Source organism: Boleophthalmus pectinirostris, unplaced genomic scaffold (genome assembly GCF_026225935.1).
Source record: "Boleophthalmus pectinirostris isolate CB_2022bp ecotype Guang Dong unplaced genomic scaffold, ASM2622593v1 HiC_scaffold_5, whole genome shotgun sequence".
Classification (NCBI taxonomy): Eukaryota; Metazoa; Chordata; class Actinopteri; order Gobiiformes; family Gobiidae; genus Boleophthalmus; species Boleophthalmus pectinirostris.
The window spans coordinates 32,862,983-32,880,195 of NW_026571404.1; the positions used below are offsets into that span (position 1 = coordinate 32,862,983).

Consider the following 17,213-nt stretch of genomic DNA (forward strand, 5'->3'; position numbering starts at 1 on the left):
AGTTGTCTCATCCAAGTAGTTTAGTTTAGTTGTATTTCACTAATTGGTATAGCCTCTTTGGACAGAGAAAACAGATTAGTTACATCATAGACTGTATATATAAATGGAGTTAACCTCCTGGCCACCGTATTCCAAATCGGAAGTGAGCATGGGGGGAGCTTCTGGTTCCAATGCATTTGGAATTAACTTGACAGTCTCTCTCTGTTTTCCCTCCAGTCTACATCCAAACCAGTCAAGGTGCCTCCTCCTGTCGCCTCCAAACCCAAGGGCCCTGCTGTCCTCCCGTATGGCAAGCCCGCCCTGCACACTGGCACCTTCCCCAAAACCAAACCCCACAGCCAACCGCCCTCGCACGCAGGCCCCGGCCGCTCCCCCTTGCCCCCCGCTCAGAGCCAGACCCTGCCCCTCCCTTCCAAACAGGACCCACCTCCAGCGGCCACGGTCCGCCCCTTCACCCCGGAGCTCCCCAAGGACAGCAGGATGGGCAAGCCAAAGACCCTCGATGCCAGCTCCATCTACTCCATGTACACGCAGCAGTCGGGCATCCAGGGGGCGCTAAACCGGGCGCAGAGCCGCACCAATGGTTTCACGAGCAGTAAGTGTGTGTTTGGGCGTGTGCTTGGGGTGTTAATGTGGTAGAAAGGTGATTATAGTTCAATGATTGGAGCACCAGATTGACTTGAGTTCTAGGCCCTCTGTTTTTCATGTACCAGCCAATGGAAAATACCTATAATACCTTCATCTGGTATTATGATTTTTTGATATATTTAGCTTATAAACTCCATAGCAATGCCCACAAATTTTTCTTAAAGCTGAACTATGTCATTTATGGTTGGAGCTCAGTCACATGTTTGTTTCTAAGAAGATGTCATTGCTCTGCCTGGAAATGTTCCACAGTTGACATTAAACAGCTCTAGCTTACATTTATTCAATTACAGGTGGTTTTATAGCTCAAATATATACCTATCATGAAGATCCATGAAGTTTTATTGCCATACTGTGGAACATTCCAGACAAAGCAATGACAGCTCCATTTAGAAAAGCATTTAATGGACCCTTCACCAGAAAAGTTACACAATGCACCTTTGAGTAAAGATCACTAATTAATTTTTCACTTTTGTAAAAATGTAGTAAATAAAATTATTTGTTTCATGTTTGTGTACAAATACAGCCATATTATTTCCATTTTTACACATTAGTCTGTGAAAAAAATACTGAAAACATAAGAAAAAAATCCAGCTCATTTTCAGGAACTTGTGATCATACGAGTCCATGGTCCTGTTTGCCACCAGCGTGTCTCTATGGTGATGTTATTTCATTGTCTGGAATGTTCCACAATAATTGGGCATTAAACATACCTCCCTTGCACTTGCTTCAATTACAAGTGTTTTATAGCTCAAATATACCTTAAAAAACAAAAATTCATTCCATGTGCAGGCTTATATCTCCATGGATTTGACCATTAACCTGTCTCCATTGTGATGACCAAGTCTGTTTCCGTACTGTGGAATAATCAGGCAAAACAATACCATCTCCATTGTGCAAACCCTCTACCAGAAAAGTTACACAGTGCACCTTTAACCTTTACATTTCTGTCCTCTCTCTGTAGTGTACGGCAAACCTGTCATCAGCTCCCAGCAGCACCCTGAGAACCCATACCTGGACCGCCGCTCCCCCACGGAGAACGAAGTGGACCACGCCAACAGCCCCGCCTCCTCCCAGACACCCGCCAACCCCGAGACCGAACGCATCCCCCGCCCCCTCAGCCCCACCAAGCTCCTCCCCTTCATCTCCAACCCCTACCGTCACCAGAGCGATGGCGACCTCGAAGCCCTGCGTAAAAAACTCTACAACGCCCCCAGACCTTTGAAAAAACGCAGCTCCATCACTGAACCTGAAGGACCAGCTGGACCTAACATCCAAAAACTGCTCTACCAGAAGACCACTTTAGCCGCGATGGAGACTACAGTTACTCCAACCACTCCGGCATTTGCGCTAGACCCAGAAAAGGTTCCTGAAAACACAGTTCCAGTGACGAATGACACTAGCCAATCAGAACAACCCGAAGAAGTCCCGCCCACTGAACCTGTAGTGGTGCAACCAGAACCAATCAGCAATCAGCCTTCGGTAGTAGTAATAGGAAGTGAGGAGATAGTGCCACCGCCTCCGCCGAGTCACCCTGCCCCCAGGCCAGATGATATGGTGTTCCCCCCTCCGCCGCCCACTGCTGGTGGGGAGGTGATACATGTGCAGGTGCCCAGTATGCCCCCTCCTCCGCCTCCAGAGGGCTTCCCAGAGGAGTTTCCACCGTACCCACCCCCACCGTACCCAAGCGGCGCTGAGCAGGATGAGGAGAGCATGAAGGCACCAGAGGTCACGGGTCAAGTCACTCTGCCACCGGTATGAATCATATCAACTTTATTATAATAATTAAAGGTGTACTGCGCAACTTTATGGGTGAAGGGTCCACTACCTGCCTTTATTCCTTATACGTGTTTCTATTGCTCAGAAATACAATAGTTTCTTCTGTGAATAGGACCGTCTCTCCACAGACCTGAACTGTAATGTAGGATAGTGCTGTAACTGTCTTTCTGTAACTGTGATTAGGGCTGTGTATCATTACAAAGTTGCCAGTATGATACATACCTCAATACATAGGCCACAATATGATACATATCGTGATACAGTGCACTTTTGATTCAATACGATATATTTCAAATCGATTTAATACGGTGATAAATAATTAATATGAACTAGAAGTCTTTGTTTAATCACTTCTTGTGCAAAGTTCATATGAAACACACCCATTTTACTCTTCAAAACGGTGAATATGTCAAATGTGTTGCATAAATGAGTTTCCTTCCACTAAACAAACAACAAAACTGTAGCGCTGTAACAAAATAATTGAGTAAAATATACAAAAAAATACTCTTGGTGATATAGCGGTACAGCAGCCCATGATATCAGTACTGTATCATCACATTAGGTGATATGATATATCAATATTTCGATATTTTTACACACCGCTACTTGTGATAAATAAGTATAATCTATACTGTGAAACATTCCAGACAAAGCAACAACATTTCCATAGAGACAAGCAGGTGGCAGATCCTCAACTAAAAATGGTACACAGTGCACTTTTATGATACAAGGTTATGCCAATGAGAAATTATTGAAAATGATAGATGAGGAATTATTATTGAGTTGTGGTAACTATGTATATTATAATTTGGCAAACTAATAAATAAAGTATACCAGGTTAAAAGGAACACCACATACTTATACTTCATCAAATTGTATTGTATATGTATTATATTGTCACAGTGCACACAAAAATAATGCAGATTTCATCACAATTTAATTTTTTTTTAAATCTGAAATTGTATAAAAAATATATTATAGAGAATATTTTATTTTTTTATACCTGATACATGAGATATCCAATCTAATATTATACATTCAAAGTCCTTTTCCAGCTATTGGAACTATAGATTCTTCTTATCTATTCAGATTTAGTGTACTGGCAGCTAATCCACGTTAGATACTAGAATAATAATACCAAAAATAGTATTTAATGCAAAGTTTTTCATTTTCAGATCACCATCTTGATTTAAATTTCATCATTGTGTAGTATAATTTATTCTAAAACTATTGAAGTCCCAAAAGTAGATTCTGCCCTTTGGCATTAAAATAACTAGGTCTTCTGGTGACCTGCCCTAATATTATATAATTTAATAATCTTGTGAAGTATCCCTATTGTTTGAGTGGAAAAATAGCTCCTTTTTCCTCTAAGCTGATCTCCTCTTTGCTCTCTCACCTCGGGTTTGTAAAGCTGTTTTTGTGTTGTTTTGGTGGAAATACTTGTTAGGTACAGCGTGATCTATTAAGAAGATTATCAGTGGAATATTTATTGGAAAAATACTACCTCCCTCCTCTGGGCAGGTTTAGAGTAGATTGGAGCTGGCCAGACCTTTCAGCTGTTCAATTTTCCTAATCATAGTTATGTTTCCAGGGAAAGAGGACCAACCTGCGGAAACCAGGATCTGAGCGCATAGATCACGCCATGAGGGTCAAATTTAACCCTCTGGCCCTGCTGCTGGACTCTTCACTGGAGGGAGAGTTTGACCTGGTCCAGAGAATCATCTACGAAGTAAGTTTTTTTGTTTTGTATTGTTTTTTTTAATACATTTATAAAGATAGAAACAAAACCCTCCCACACTCCACCCCTCTCTCCACACTCCAAACACACACAAAAAAGAAAAAGACACTGGGCAGTCAAACATTAACTAAAGTCCAATAGCCAAAAGGGATGTAAGTAAGTTTGTTTTTATCCAATAGTTTGCATTTATGTCCTAGAATTTGAATCAGAATTTGCAGCCAGGTATCTGTTGTACAATATTTGGATGCTGTGCTTAAAGTTGGTGGTTTTGTGGTTCTGTGCTTTGGCTCACACAATCAAACGTGGCCATGACCAAAGTGATGCTCTCCTTAAGGCAGTGTCTTAAAAAGAGTAAACTTTGCCGGTCTTGTTTATTTATTCATTTTGGGTCAATATTCTTTTAATTTTTAAGCTTCCCTTCGGTAGAGTTTGATTTCACGGCACAATAATAGACCATATATATATAAATGGACATAGCTAAACTCCTAGTCGTCACATTCCAAATAGGAAGTGAATGAAGTGAACATGGGCGCACCTCTGGCTCCATCAACTTCGGCTCCAAATGGCTTTGTATTGAAAAATGCCACTCCTGTCTGTGTCAGGCTGCTCATTTTGGTCTTAAAATAATTATTAAAAATTATTATTAAATGATTAAAAATCCACTCTACATGATCCTGGTGTTTTTATTTTGCTATTGTCACAATAAATCAATTTCTTTTCCTAATATAGAACTCTCCTACAGGTTCGCTCCTATAACAATTAGCCTCAACAAGCTTCAATGTCTGGAGCCAAAACACTATGGGTGATGTCACACTCCCTTAGTCCACTTCTTTATACAGTCTATGGCCACAGTATTATATTTATACAGTTTATATATATATATATGTTTATTGCACTAAAAATACATGTGTCCTTAAGCAAGTGCAATCCTGCTTGTTTCCATGGAGTTGCTTTAGCTATAATTTTCCACAGTATGGCATAAAATGGATCTGTGCCAATGGAAAATGTTCCAAGTATGGTTGTATTTCCGTGGACTCATGCAGGTGACTTTCCATCTCCAGAAAGTTATTTACTATACTATCAGTGTAAATAGCTGTTTAAATATTCTCTATTTTACAATGGACATTTAGTCTATTGAAAAATCTGTTGGCAATTAGCTGAAATTATTAGATTAATCTCCTATAATCTTTTGTTTCTCAGGTGGAGGATCCCAGCCAGCCCAATGATGAGGGCATCACAGCTCTACACAACGCCGTCTGTGCAGGTCACACTGAGATCGTCAAGTTCCTGGTTCAGTTTGGGGTCAATGTCAATGCGGCCGACAGTGATGGATGGTGGGTTGGACTCTTCTGTTTACATCTGTTATTCATTATTCCCAATGTCCTGTCAACTATTCTGTATTGTAAAAATACACCTGTATTGTAACATTAACTTAATATAATGAGATATTTTTAGTGCTTTTCCTCTCTCAAATACAAGTACTATAATTTTAGTATACAGATGGCCGGAACAGGACTTTTTGGGCACTTTTTTTTTTATTTTTTTTATTTCTCATACATATATTTTAATTTGGTTAACTGCTGTTTTCTGTGTAAAAAAAAAAAAAATCTCTATTCAAAAGTTAAAAGCAGCTATATTCCCATTGAGTTTTTAGCCTTATATCAATTGGAAATCATTCATAAAACAAGTTTATTTTCATCATTTTCAACCTCCAACTATATATAGAACCTTGCCTGACCAGACAGTCACTTCTACATTCTGTTTGAATCCACTAGTGTGGTGTTTTGATTGTTGATTCTGAGAAAAATCCATGCTGTTTCTCAGTCTTTAAATTAGTTTCTTCTCCTTGTTTACGTGTAAGCAGCTATGTTTGTTTTTGACGCAAATTGAGCATGAGTCTATGGTTGGTTAATCCACCTGTCAATTACGCTCTCTGAAATCAGGGAGACCGGATAGCATTCTGAACTTTCACTTAAACTACAAAGATAGGAAAATTTCTATTCAGTTTGTCATAACATTATTAACTTATATCACATTTTTCCCCCCTTCTCTGTCCCAGGACGCCCCTTCACTGTGCGGCCTCCTGTAATAACGTGCAGGTATGCAAGTTCCTGGTGGAGTCTGGAGCTGCTGTTTTCGCCATGACCTACAGTGACATGCAGACAGCAGCTGACAAGTGTGAGGAGATGGAGGAGGGCTACACACAGTGCTCCCAGTTCCTCTACGGTCAGTACGAGAAACATGTGATTTTATTTGTTCATAGTTACAGGGGGCTAGTTCTAAGTCATATATACTCAAATATATTTATTAGTAATGTTGTTTTCACACATGTAACTATTAGGAGTAGTTTTATGTAGTATAGTTTTTTAATAGTTGTATGTTTACTTGAATATTTGTGGACAGTAACTCCTATTTGAAGTCAGCTTTGTGAAAAGGGGTAAATATTACAAGTTTATGCTTCTTTCTGCTCCTTTCCATTCATATTGATGTATGTGAGATTATTTTATATCCATCTTAAATTCATGAAGCAAAATAAAAAATACAAGAAAAGTAAGGTCTAAATCTTACTTTTATTACACAGACTTTTGTGTGTCTTGTACTTAATCATATAATTTAGTTTTGAGAAACTATTTTGCACTTTATGTACCATTTTATATAAAGTCATAAATAAGGCAGACTGTATTATTTCCTAATCCTTTTTTAAATTTAGTGTACTTTTTACTTCTACCTTAAGGTCATACATATGATATATTATGAATTTTACTGGCTTTTTATGATCAAGCATGAGTTAATCAAAATAAAACTCCAGCTGTGTTTTTAAAGGCCCTGTACTGGATTTTTCCTCTTGTATTTGAACAAAATATGTCTTGCCCCAGTACAGATATACTAGTATGGTATAAACAGCTCTTCAGGTCAAAATAAGTCAGTGGCGCACTGTCTGCATCTAATTAGAAAACATTTTATTGTCCAATAATCAGGAAGTGCACTTTAGCTTGCTAGTTGTTAGCGTTACCCTCAAAATCTCTGCACAGGTCTCTTAGAGTTGTCAAAAGTGCTTATAAAGTCATCCCTGTGAATAATTAGGATGCTCAGAATGTTTAACGTAAGTGAGGAATAACTGAGGTAACTGAGGACTAACAGCAAAGTATAGAAGCAAACAAGCATAATATAGGATTATGATTTTTCCACACAGTTTTCATACTTAAGTACATTTTCCAGCTATTTTACCCACCTCAGCTCACAACATTAAGTCTGTTCATTCGAAGTTGATTTGTGCAGAGCTGACTTATAGTATTTCTCCTTTGTGTGCAGGTGTTCAGGAGAAGATGGGCATCATGAACCGAGGCGTGGTGTACGGTCTGTGGGACTACAGCAGTGAGAACCCAGACGAGCTGTCGTTCAGAGAGGGAGACTGTATGACCATCCTGCGCAGAGAGGATGAGGACGAGATCGAGTGGTGGTGGGCACGAATGGGCGACCACGAGGGCTACATCCCACGCAACCTACTGGGGGTATGTACATAGAATCAGTTTCTTTATATACAATCACAAATAATTTTTTTTATAATTAGATCCTTTTTAGAATTTTTCAGACCAAGGTTTAGTTTGTTTTAGTTTGTCTTCCACAGAGTGATCATCATAAGATCATTCTGAGGAAGACTGCTAGTGAATAGTTGAAACTGTCGGGTATAAAAAAAAAAAAAAAACTTCGTATGAAAAATGAAAATAAATTACCAGAAGACCAAATTAACCTAATTAGACAATCACAAATTAACTTATGATGCCATGCCTTATTATGCCATTAGACACATTATATCATAGAGAGCCCTTTTGGGTTTATTATAAAATGACCTGTAATCAAATGTAAACAAATTACTTTTACATTTTTTGCCATTTTAAATAAGTTAAAGGTCTTATATTACACAAAACTGACTCTTGTTAGAATGTTACCTCCTCAAAACATACCTGGAGCGTTTTGTTTCTTTCACACGTTTTTATAACCCTTTAATATGAGTCTGTCTACATCTCCAAAGCTCAAAACACTCTGTTCCACCTTGTGATGTCATGAAAATGTAGTTTTTAAGTTAACAGCTACTTTTTACCTGAAATTTTCTATGATTTAAATGATTCTAGTGAAGGTGTTTGGAGTTTAAAAACACAGTGGAGCACTTCCTGTATTACCACATGACATCACAAGGTGGAACATAGTATTTGCAGCCTAAATATGCAGAGTTTGTGTTAAACATGCGCACATGAAACAAAACACAACTCCAAGTATGTTTGTGGTGAGGAAACGTTATAGTATAGATCAGAAAATATCGTAATATGTATGGGCTCTTTAACTGAAACTGGCTATTACTATTGAATCAAATAATGCATAAATGATCTTAATTAAACTGCATCACTCAGTTTTTATCCTTTGATTTTACTCATTAAGGCATTCTTTGTCTCAAGCATATTTTTGTTTTCCAGTCAAAAATTATGCACACCTTTAAGCTTTCGTCATTCCCACGAAATCTAAAACACCAACTTTTCTTTTATTCTTACAGCTCTACCCCAGGATAAAACCAAGACAGAGGAGCCTGGCCTGAAGCACCTACAAGCCTGTACATTCCTACTGACAAAAACTATCCGAAATATACACAAAAACTCCAACCCAAACACGCTTTAACAGACTGCATTCCACAAATGAAGACGACAATGGATTTATGAAGGATAAACGTGGACTTTTGAGCCCAACTGGCACTTTCTTGTCTGTACAACACTATTTCACGACTCCACTGTTTTTGTAATCGTCAGAAACTTTATATTTCCTAAACAAGCAAAAGATGTTGGGACGAACAAGCAGTATTTTCATGGTAGCGCGTTTTTATAGACCTGTAGTGCATGTGATGAATGAGTGAGGGATGAAAATGGAAATAATAATATGACAATCTGAAGGGGCTATTGTTTTGGTAATTTTTATTTTTTGTATTTTTTGTTTAAAGTGCATTGTGTAACTTTTCTGGTGAATGGTCCATTGCTTGTTTTACTCCATTGGGATATCATTGCTTTGGCTGAAATGTTCCACAGTATTGCATTAAACTTTTATAACTTGCCTTTTTTAAATTTAATTATTTTACTGTCTTGAATAACATGCATTCTTACTGAGAGCAGGGTCACTTCTCCACAGATCTGACCTGTAATTTGGCGCAGGAGTATAACCTGCTTGTCACCATGGAGATAGATGTTAATCGTCATACAATGGGACATTTCAGATGACCTTCCATCAGAAAAAAAAAGTTACACAGTGTATCTTTGAAGCTGCATTTTGTACATTTTCTGGTGGAAGTTCCGTCACCTGCTTTTCTCCACCGAAATGCCATTGCTTTGTCTGAAATGTTTCACAATATGGCATTAAAATTTTCTATCATCATGGAGACCAAATCAGGCCAAGTTACAGGTCAGCTCTGTGGAGTGGCGATCCCATTTATAGTCAGAATGCCTGTTTTTCTAGGTAATGTTGAGCTATAAAACCACCTGTCATTATATAAATGTAAAGTAGAGGTAAAGCATTGACGTATCCATAGAAACAAGATGGCAACGGACCCCCAACCGAAAAGTTACACAGCGCACCTTCAATTTGAGAAACTGTGCCTCGTTATAGCTGCACTAGAGGTGTACAGAATAAATTGTGACTGCCACCGTTGTAGCGTAATAATCTGAAATCGAAAATAATGTTAGCGAAATAAATAGTTTTGAGTACGTTTTATGCTCTGTGGTCCATGATATCGCAAAAGCTAGCACGCGTCGCCAACACGCTACTACCTTACGATGGATTCGCCACAGAAACACATATCATGCAGTATGGATTTTGAATATTTTGTCGATTTCATGTGAATATGTGTAAGAAGGCTAGCCAGATGTCAACCAACGCCTTTATTTTTCTAGCTACAGGTTGCACTAGGCCCGGATCAGGTCTACAATGCAAAAACTCCACTTCAAGCATATCTTCATTAACACAAATTTATTTATTTTTGTTACTTTTTTCTTTAGCCCTTTTGTCAAGACAGTAAAAATAACCACTCATGTAGAATTTGAAGCATTTACAATAAAATAATTTGTACTAAGTTGTGTTGTGTTTTGATTATTACTACTACTACTACTACTACAACAGCTACAACTACAACTACTACTACTACTACTACTACTACTACAACAGCTACAGCTACAGCTACAGCTACAGCTACAACTACAACTACAACTACAACTACAACTACTACTACTACTACTACTATTACTATTACTATTACTACTACTACTACTACTATTACTATTACTACTACTACCACTACTACCATTACCACTACCATTACTATTACTATTACTACTACTACTACAACTACTACAATAACCACTATAACTACTACAACAACCACTATAACTACTACAACTACTAAAGCTACTACTACATCTACATTACTACAACTACTATATTTAGTAATTTACAGTAGTAGACGAAAGTGTAGTAGAGGAACAAAGTAGTAGAAGAATGTGAGTTTGATTTATTTCATCTACCCAGAAATCTATTTGAAGTTTGAAAAGACTATAAAATGCTTGGAAATGTAACAGTAAAATTTAAAAAAAATGAAAGTGTAAAACAACATGAACTCACAGGGAAACCTTATAAATTCATATTTTTGTGAAATTAAAAGGAAAACTTTACTGTGACGCATAGGCCTACATGGTTTTACATTATTATATTAAATTATTAGTCAAAAATGTAAAGGTCCAAATATTTTGCAAAATTGACTCTAGTGAGCTTTAAGCAAAGGTGGGGACTTGCAAGTCGTGACTTGGATTCGAGTCAGACTAGAGCCAATATATTTAGGACTTGAGGCTTGACTTGATAAAGTGGACTAAGACTTGGGACTCGACTTGAAGGTCAGTGACTTGGGACCTGATACAGTACTATACAGTAATGTACAGCACAATACAGTAAATCAGAGGAAACTACAGAGAAGTATATGGCAAAATAACTGTTATTTAGCACTTTTAAATTTGAATTCTTTCTTTTCTGACTAATGATTCACACTAAGATATTTTCAAGACATTTAAAAAGGAAAAAATTGCATTTCTACAACTCTTATATAAATATTCATATATAAAAGCTGTCTAAGCTCTAATTGGTATTTTGGTTTAAAGACTTGAAATTGCTTGAAGCTTAAAGCAGACAACTTGGACTTGACTTGGACTTATAAGCCAGTGACTCGAGACTTGACTTGGATTTGCCTGTCTTTGACTTGGGACTTGACTTGGACTTGAGGTCAAAGACTTGAGACTTACTTGAGACTAGCAAAACTACGACTTGGTCCCACCTCTGGCTTTAAGTCATGTTATAATGTTTCTTCATCAGAAACATATCTGGAGTTATGCTTTTTTCATTCACACATGTTTGAGTAATCCTTTATTATTAGTCTGTTTACATCTCCAAAGTTCAAAATGCTCTGTTCTATCTTGTGATGTCATTAAGTCTTTTTCATGTGAACAACTACCTTTTACCCTTAGCTCAGTGGAGAGGGTCAATTTCAGAGCTGAAATTAGAGTGTTTTCTTTTTGAGAGAAGCCTAAATGTGCAGGATCTGCGTGTTAAATATGTGCGAATGAACCAAAACACAACAGTTTTTTTCTGGACAGGTTTTTGATGAAAAAACATAACAGAGATCAGAAGAAGCATTAATGCAAAAGAAAAATATGCACCCTTTGAAACAAACCATTTTAATCTCCCTCCTTTGCTCATATTTGTTAGTGGTGTCAGTACAAATAATAGTGGAGTTCTGTAGTCTCAAACAGTCTAACCTTTTCTACCAAATATAAAGTCATCTTTATTTCTTCTAATCCTGTCTTCTCACCGCCTTGTATTCTCGATCATGCCATTAATCCTCTCCCCTATCTCCACAGGTGGCAGATGAGAAAACTGTTAACTCATTTATCAATGTAATATTTGTAATTTAAAACCTTGTCACTGCACGGATGTACCTGAAAATAATTAAAGGAAAAGTCATTAGGCAGACAATGTTTTCACTGGCTGTCAAAAAAATATATATTAAAAATACATTAAAACCTCTATACTGTTGCTATGGTAACTCTCCAGTGACATTGATGTTGGAGGTTGAACAAAACTTTTAATAATAATGGCTCCACTGGACGCTACCACAGCTCTCCAAAGTTGATCGACCATATGAATAATAGATACATGCATTCATAATTCAGTTCTGGAATTATAGGAGTGAAAATGTGAAGATGCAGACGCCATTTTGAAAACCACAAAACACCATTGTAATCTGTTTTGACTGTGGAGACCTGCAGGGGCTCAGAGGAAATAGAAAAAAGATAGTCCATGCTTTTACTATTGATGTGTGAAATGTAATGAAGTGAATTTAATGAAAACCTGTTCAATACTGAAAAAAAATGTAAACAAATAAACAAAACCAAAAAGTCCATACATCATTTGATAAACTGGGAACGTTCTTTCTGTGACAATATTGTGAGACTGGAGAGGTGAAGTTGGGCTTGTTATAAGGGAACCAGTGGGTTACCGGTTCACACATTCACACAGCACTATCACCCCACATTGCCCACCCCAGTCAATTTAATGTGTTGTAAGAAGAAGGGCATCCAACATAAATAAATAAATATAATAAATAGTAGTTTCTCTGGTTAATGGGTTTTCTATGAATGCCCATGCAGTTTATGCAGGTGAACTTACTGCAATTAATGTTACATTCGTCTGAATATAAAAAATAAATATATATTTTGAAGGACAGAACTACTTTTTTATTGCGTATCATCAGAAATTCAACTTGCATTACATGGTGTGTGGCCATACCAGCTTTTGAAAGCCCGATCCCGTCAGATCTCAGAAGCTAAGCAAGGCCTGGTTAGTACTTGGACAGGAGACTGCTGGGAAAATCAGTTGCCACAGTGGGGTGCCAGTTGCAAAAATTGTTGTTGTGTCCTTAGGCAAGACACTTTATCCACATTGCCTAGTATGAAAGTGATGTATGAAAGTGATGTATGAAAGTGATGTGTGTGTGAGTGATGGTGGTGATCAGCTGATGTCACAGATTAGCAGCCTTGCTTCTGTCAGTCTGCTCCAGGGCAGCTGTGGCTACAATAGTGGCTTACCACCACCAGGTATGGAGTGAATGAGTAAATGAATCTCTGTAAAGCGTCTTTGAGTGTCCAGAGAGCTATATAAAACTGATGCATACTACTACTACTACTACTAATAATAATAATAATAATTAGTTACAAAAATAAAACTATATATAGATGTTTTAAATTAACTTAATAAACTTAACAAAATGAACTTTTAAAAAAATGAAGGCAACTTGTTAACTCAAGTATTTTATGTTGTGTTGACATGGGCTGGCTTATTTACAGTGTACTTCAAAATGAAACAATATTATAATAGATGCAAATAATATTTAATGGCAATAGTAAAATAAATAGGCTCATATTTTATTACTGATGAAGTTTTTTGGGCTTCATTTAGAATCTGCCTTCATTTCACTGCTGTAACACAATTCTCCTTTCGTCCACTAGATGTCACTGCGTCCCCGCGCTCTCCTCGGTGAACAGGTGCTCTCCGCTTACGTCGCTTTTACGCACAGAGGGTCCCTTCCCTGTGCTCCACTCTGCGCAGGTTTGAGCTCCGGATTTACCCGAGGAAAGTGATCCAGGTGCGCTACCCCGTCCGCTCCACTTCTTCTGCCCGAAATCCAACACCCCCTGACCCGTTTCCGCGCATGGTTCAATGTTTTCCGAGCGCGGAGAAGACGAGGAAGGAGGGCGAAGGGCTCGGGAGGCGGGCCGAGGAGGAGGTGTCTGTCGGCGGGAGGAGGGCCACCTGTGACCGGGGGAAGAGCGGTGAGTGTGAGCCAGTATCACCGAGTATCAGTCACCGAGAGCGGCTGTGAGCTGTGTGTTTGTCCGTACGGCGGTTCAAAGTCCACATGCAAGCGGATATTTACTGAGGTTTCAACATTTTACGTGATCAAGGTAAGTTAGATTGTCTATTTTTTTTTTTTTTCTGTTTAAATTCGCTTTGTTACAGCATGAATTACAAATAGCCCGTATCTACTTGCCGGATTGTGATAAGAGAACTTTAAACCCATAAAAAAGCTATATATGTCTACTTTATGGCTAATTTCCAACAGAAAACTGTATCGGATTGGGTTTACAATGTGTTGTATTAGGATTCCCTTCATGGTTTAGTTACAATTCTTTAATATTTTTAGAGAAAGAAAAAAGACATTTATGTTTTGATTGTAGTAATACTTAATCCCCATATAAAGTAGGCTATGCTCTGGATTAGGTTATGTGTGTTCTAGTATTCTATTATGGCACTGTAATAAATTCTGAAGTAATATTATCAGACAGATCTATTAATACTTTAGATTGTAGTCACTTTATCTCTAGTACAATTGAAGTACCATTCATTTTATATTTTATATCAATACTCAATAATTAAGGAGTATGTTTAAATCTAAAACTTGCTATACCCACAGACAGTATGAATTTTGTTACATTAATGTTCATAATTTAGACTATTAAGAAGCTTTAAAATGCCATAATAAGCTTCATATTGTGAAACTGAATGTGCAATATTATCCAAAGGCTTAGAGAGATCATCCAAGGCAAAGTCCTTTATAAACAAATACAAATAAAATAGACAAACATTGATTTTTTTACTAGATAGATCCATTGGTTCATTTCCATCTCTAGTCATACAACAGGCTGTATATAGCAATATTAAGTACAGAGTATTAACACAATAAATAAATGTCAGTTTAAGATCAGTTATCCACTATGTAAATGATGACATGTCACTAAATCAGGGGTCTCCAACCTGTACCTCTCCACCCTCTTCCAAGTAGCTCGCCAAAGGATTTCTGAATTACACGTATTGTTCTGAATAACTAAAACTTGATGAATTAAATGCCTGTTATTATTATTATCATTATAAACCTATCATTTTGATGCCTGACTTTGTGCACTCATAAATAAATAATGGTTTATGTTGTTTTGTCTAACTGTACTTCATCTAGGTTTTGCTATGGTTCTTATGTATACTTTATTTCTTGTGATCGCTAAAATGAGTAGCCTTTGTGGAATTTTTGTGTTGTAAAGGTGTAGCTCATCCAAGGAAAAAGGTTCAAGACCCCTGTTTTATAAGCATCTAACTGTACCCAAAGACTTGCCCTCTTTGGGTACAGTCGTCTCAGTTTCTTGCAGCCACTAAAATGAGTAGCTCTCTGGTATTTTTGTTTTGTAAAAGTAGCTCACTGGAGGAAAAGGTTGGAGACCCCTGCACTAAATAGACCAATAAAAAGCTAAAATGCTAAAAATGCTAGAATTTCATTACCTATTGAAAGTAAAAATTGGCTACCCAAATCCAATACATTTCAAACCTTACACTCTATATTGATCATTTAAATGTCCTATATTATGCAAAATTTACTCTTGTGAGCTTTAAACCATGTTGTAATGTTGTTACCTCCTTAAAAATATATCTGGAGTTCTGGAGATGTGTTTTGTTTCATTCACACATGTCTGAGTATTCATGGTTTACCTTTTACCTTTAGTTCAGATGGGCAATTCCAGCACTGAAATGATTTTGGTGAAGATGTATGGAGTTTAAAAACACAGAGTAACACTTCCTGTATTACCACATTACCACATAGTATTATTACAAGGTTCCAAGGTGATGTTTTTTGTGTGTGAAGAGAACTCAGCCTAAATGTGCAGGATTTAAAACATGAGTGAATGAAACAAAACACAACTCCTGTAATTATCGGCCCTTTAATCTGTTTTGACAACTTCCTCTATTCAAACACACCATTTTAAAAGCGTATACAGATAGCTTTCAGTGTGCTCTCATCTTTTCCTCTTTAAATAAATGCTATACAAATTGTCCAGTATTTCTCCAGCTTGGACCTGAGCCAGAACATGTGCGCTGGTGTTACGTCAATACTGGAGCACCTGTCACATATGGGACCAATCTGAGCCAATGTTTGTACAATTTTGGACTCTATTTATTATTATTGCACATTTAATTAGTGTTGTCACGAAAATTTCACTCAGTTTCTATACTAAGGATTAGACTTGCTGCTCAATACAGATTCTTTGAACACACAAATCCTGCATATTTAGGCTGAGTTCTTCTCTCAAACAGAAAACACTCAGCTCCACCTTGTGATGTCATGAGGTAATACAAGTGCTCCATTGCGTTTTAAACTCCATACACCTTCACTACTAGAGTCGTTGAATTGCCAATCTGAACTAAAGGTTACAAAAGGTAGCAGTTAATTTGAAATCTACCGCTTCATCATGACATCACAAGGTGGAACAGAGCACTTTCATTTTTGAGGTGTAGACAGACTAATAAACCAGGGTTACTCAAACATGTGTGAATGAAACAAAACACAACTTCAGGTATGTTTTCGATGAGGTAACAACATTATAACACAAGTTAAACCTGAACTCACAAGAATTTTGCGTAATATAGGATCTTTAATTACTGTTATTTAATGATGATTGTGATCTTGTCTAGCCTTGTAATTAGATATAAGCAAGTACTCTTAATTGAGCTGAGTAGAAATTGTACTTTTCAGAGTACAACAGCAACATACTTTTACTATGCTATTTATTTTATTGATGTAATAGTACCATAGTCTTTTTTGAGTAAAAATGTTGGTCACTCTTCCCACTGTGAGTAAGTCTAATAATAAAAAAAAAAAAACTCTTTCTTTAGACAATAGAATGCGATTTTCAATATTTAATCACAGTTCTTTTTTTTCTATTCCCATGCGGTCTTATATGTAATCCCCCAGTGGTCCAGGTAGGTTCCATAGTGGTCCATAGGTGTACATTAGTCTATGTGCTCTTATATTTGTTCTGATACAGCTCAAGATCATTCTAAAACTATTCAGGAAAGGTTCATTTCTGCCCCGTGAATGTTATTTTTTCAGTACTGATACCTGCTCAAATGAGTGTCTAATTTCGAT

The 17,213-nt window shown here is 37.3% G+C and overlaps 2 protein-coding genes across 6 annotated transcripts in view; both read left to right on the forward strand.

The window, feature by feature from the left end:
• The window catches only part of tp53bp2a (tumor protein p53 binding protein, 2a), a 62,699-nt gene extending 52,441 nt beyond the window's left edge, over positions 1-10,258 (forward strand). For all 4 annotated transcript variants that reach the window (XM_055162981.1, XM_055162980.1, XM_055162982.1 and 1 more), the window contains 7 exons: positions 217-595; positions 1,610-2,400; positions 4,016-4,153; positions 5,363-5,496; positions 6,222-6,388; positions 7,475-7,674; positions 8,712-10,258. In XM_055162981.1, coding sequence (XP_055018956.1) covers positions 217-595; positions 1,610-2,400; positions 4,016-4,153; positions 5,363-5,496; positions 6,222-6,388; positions 7,475-7,674; positions 8,712-8,753 — 1,851 coding nt within the window. In that variant the 3' untranslated portion in view covers positions 8,754-10,258. The remainder of the gene's footprint in view (positions 1-216; positions 596-1,609; positions 2,401-4,015; positions 4,154-5,362; positions 5,497-6,221; positions 6,389-7,474; positions 7,675-8,711) is intronic.
• Positions 10,259-14,050: 3,792 nt separating this feature from the next.
• LOC110159146 (semaphorin-4G-like) overlaps positions 14,051-17,213 on the forward strand; it is a 90,326-nt gene continuing 87,163 nt past the window's right edge. Inside the window, exon 1 of one of the 2 annotated variants that reach the window (XM_055162358.1) lies at positions 14,051-14,205. The gene's annotated coding sequence lies outside the window, so the exon portion shown is untranslated. The remainder of the gene's footprint in view (positions 14,206-17,213) is intronic. The other variant, XM_055162357.1, reaches the window with a different exon arrangement.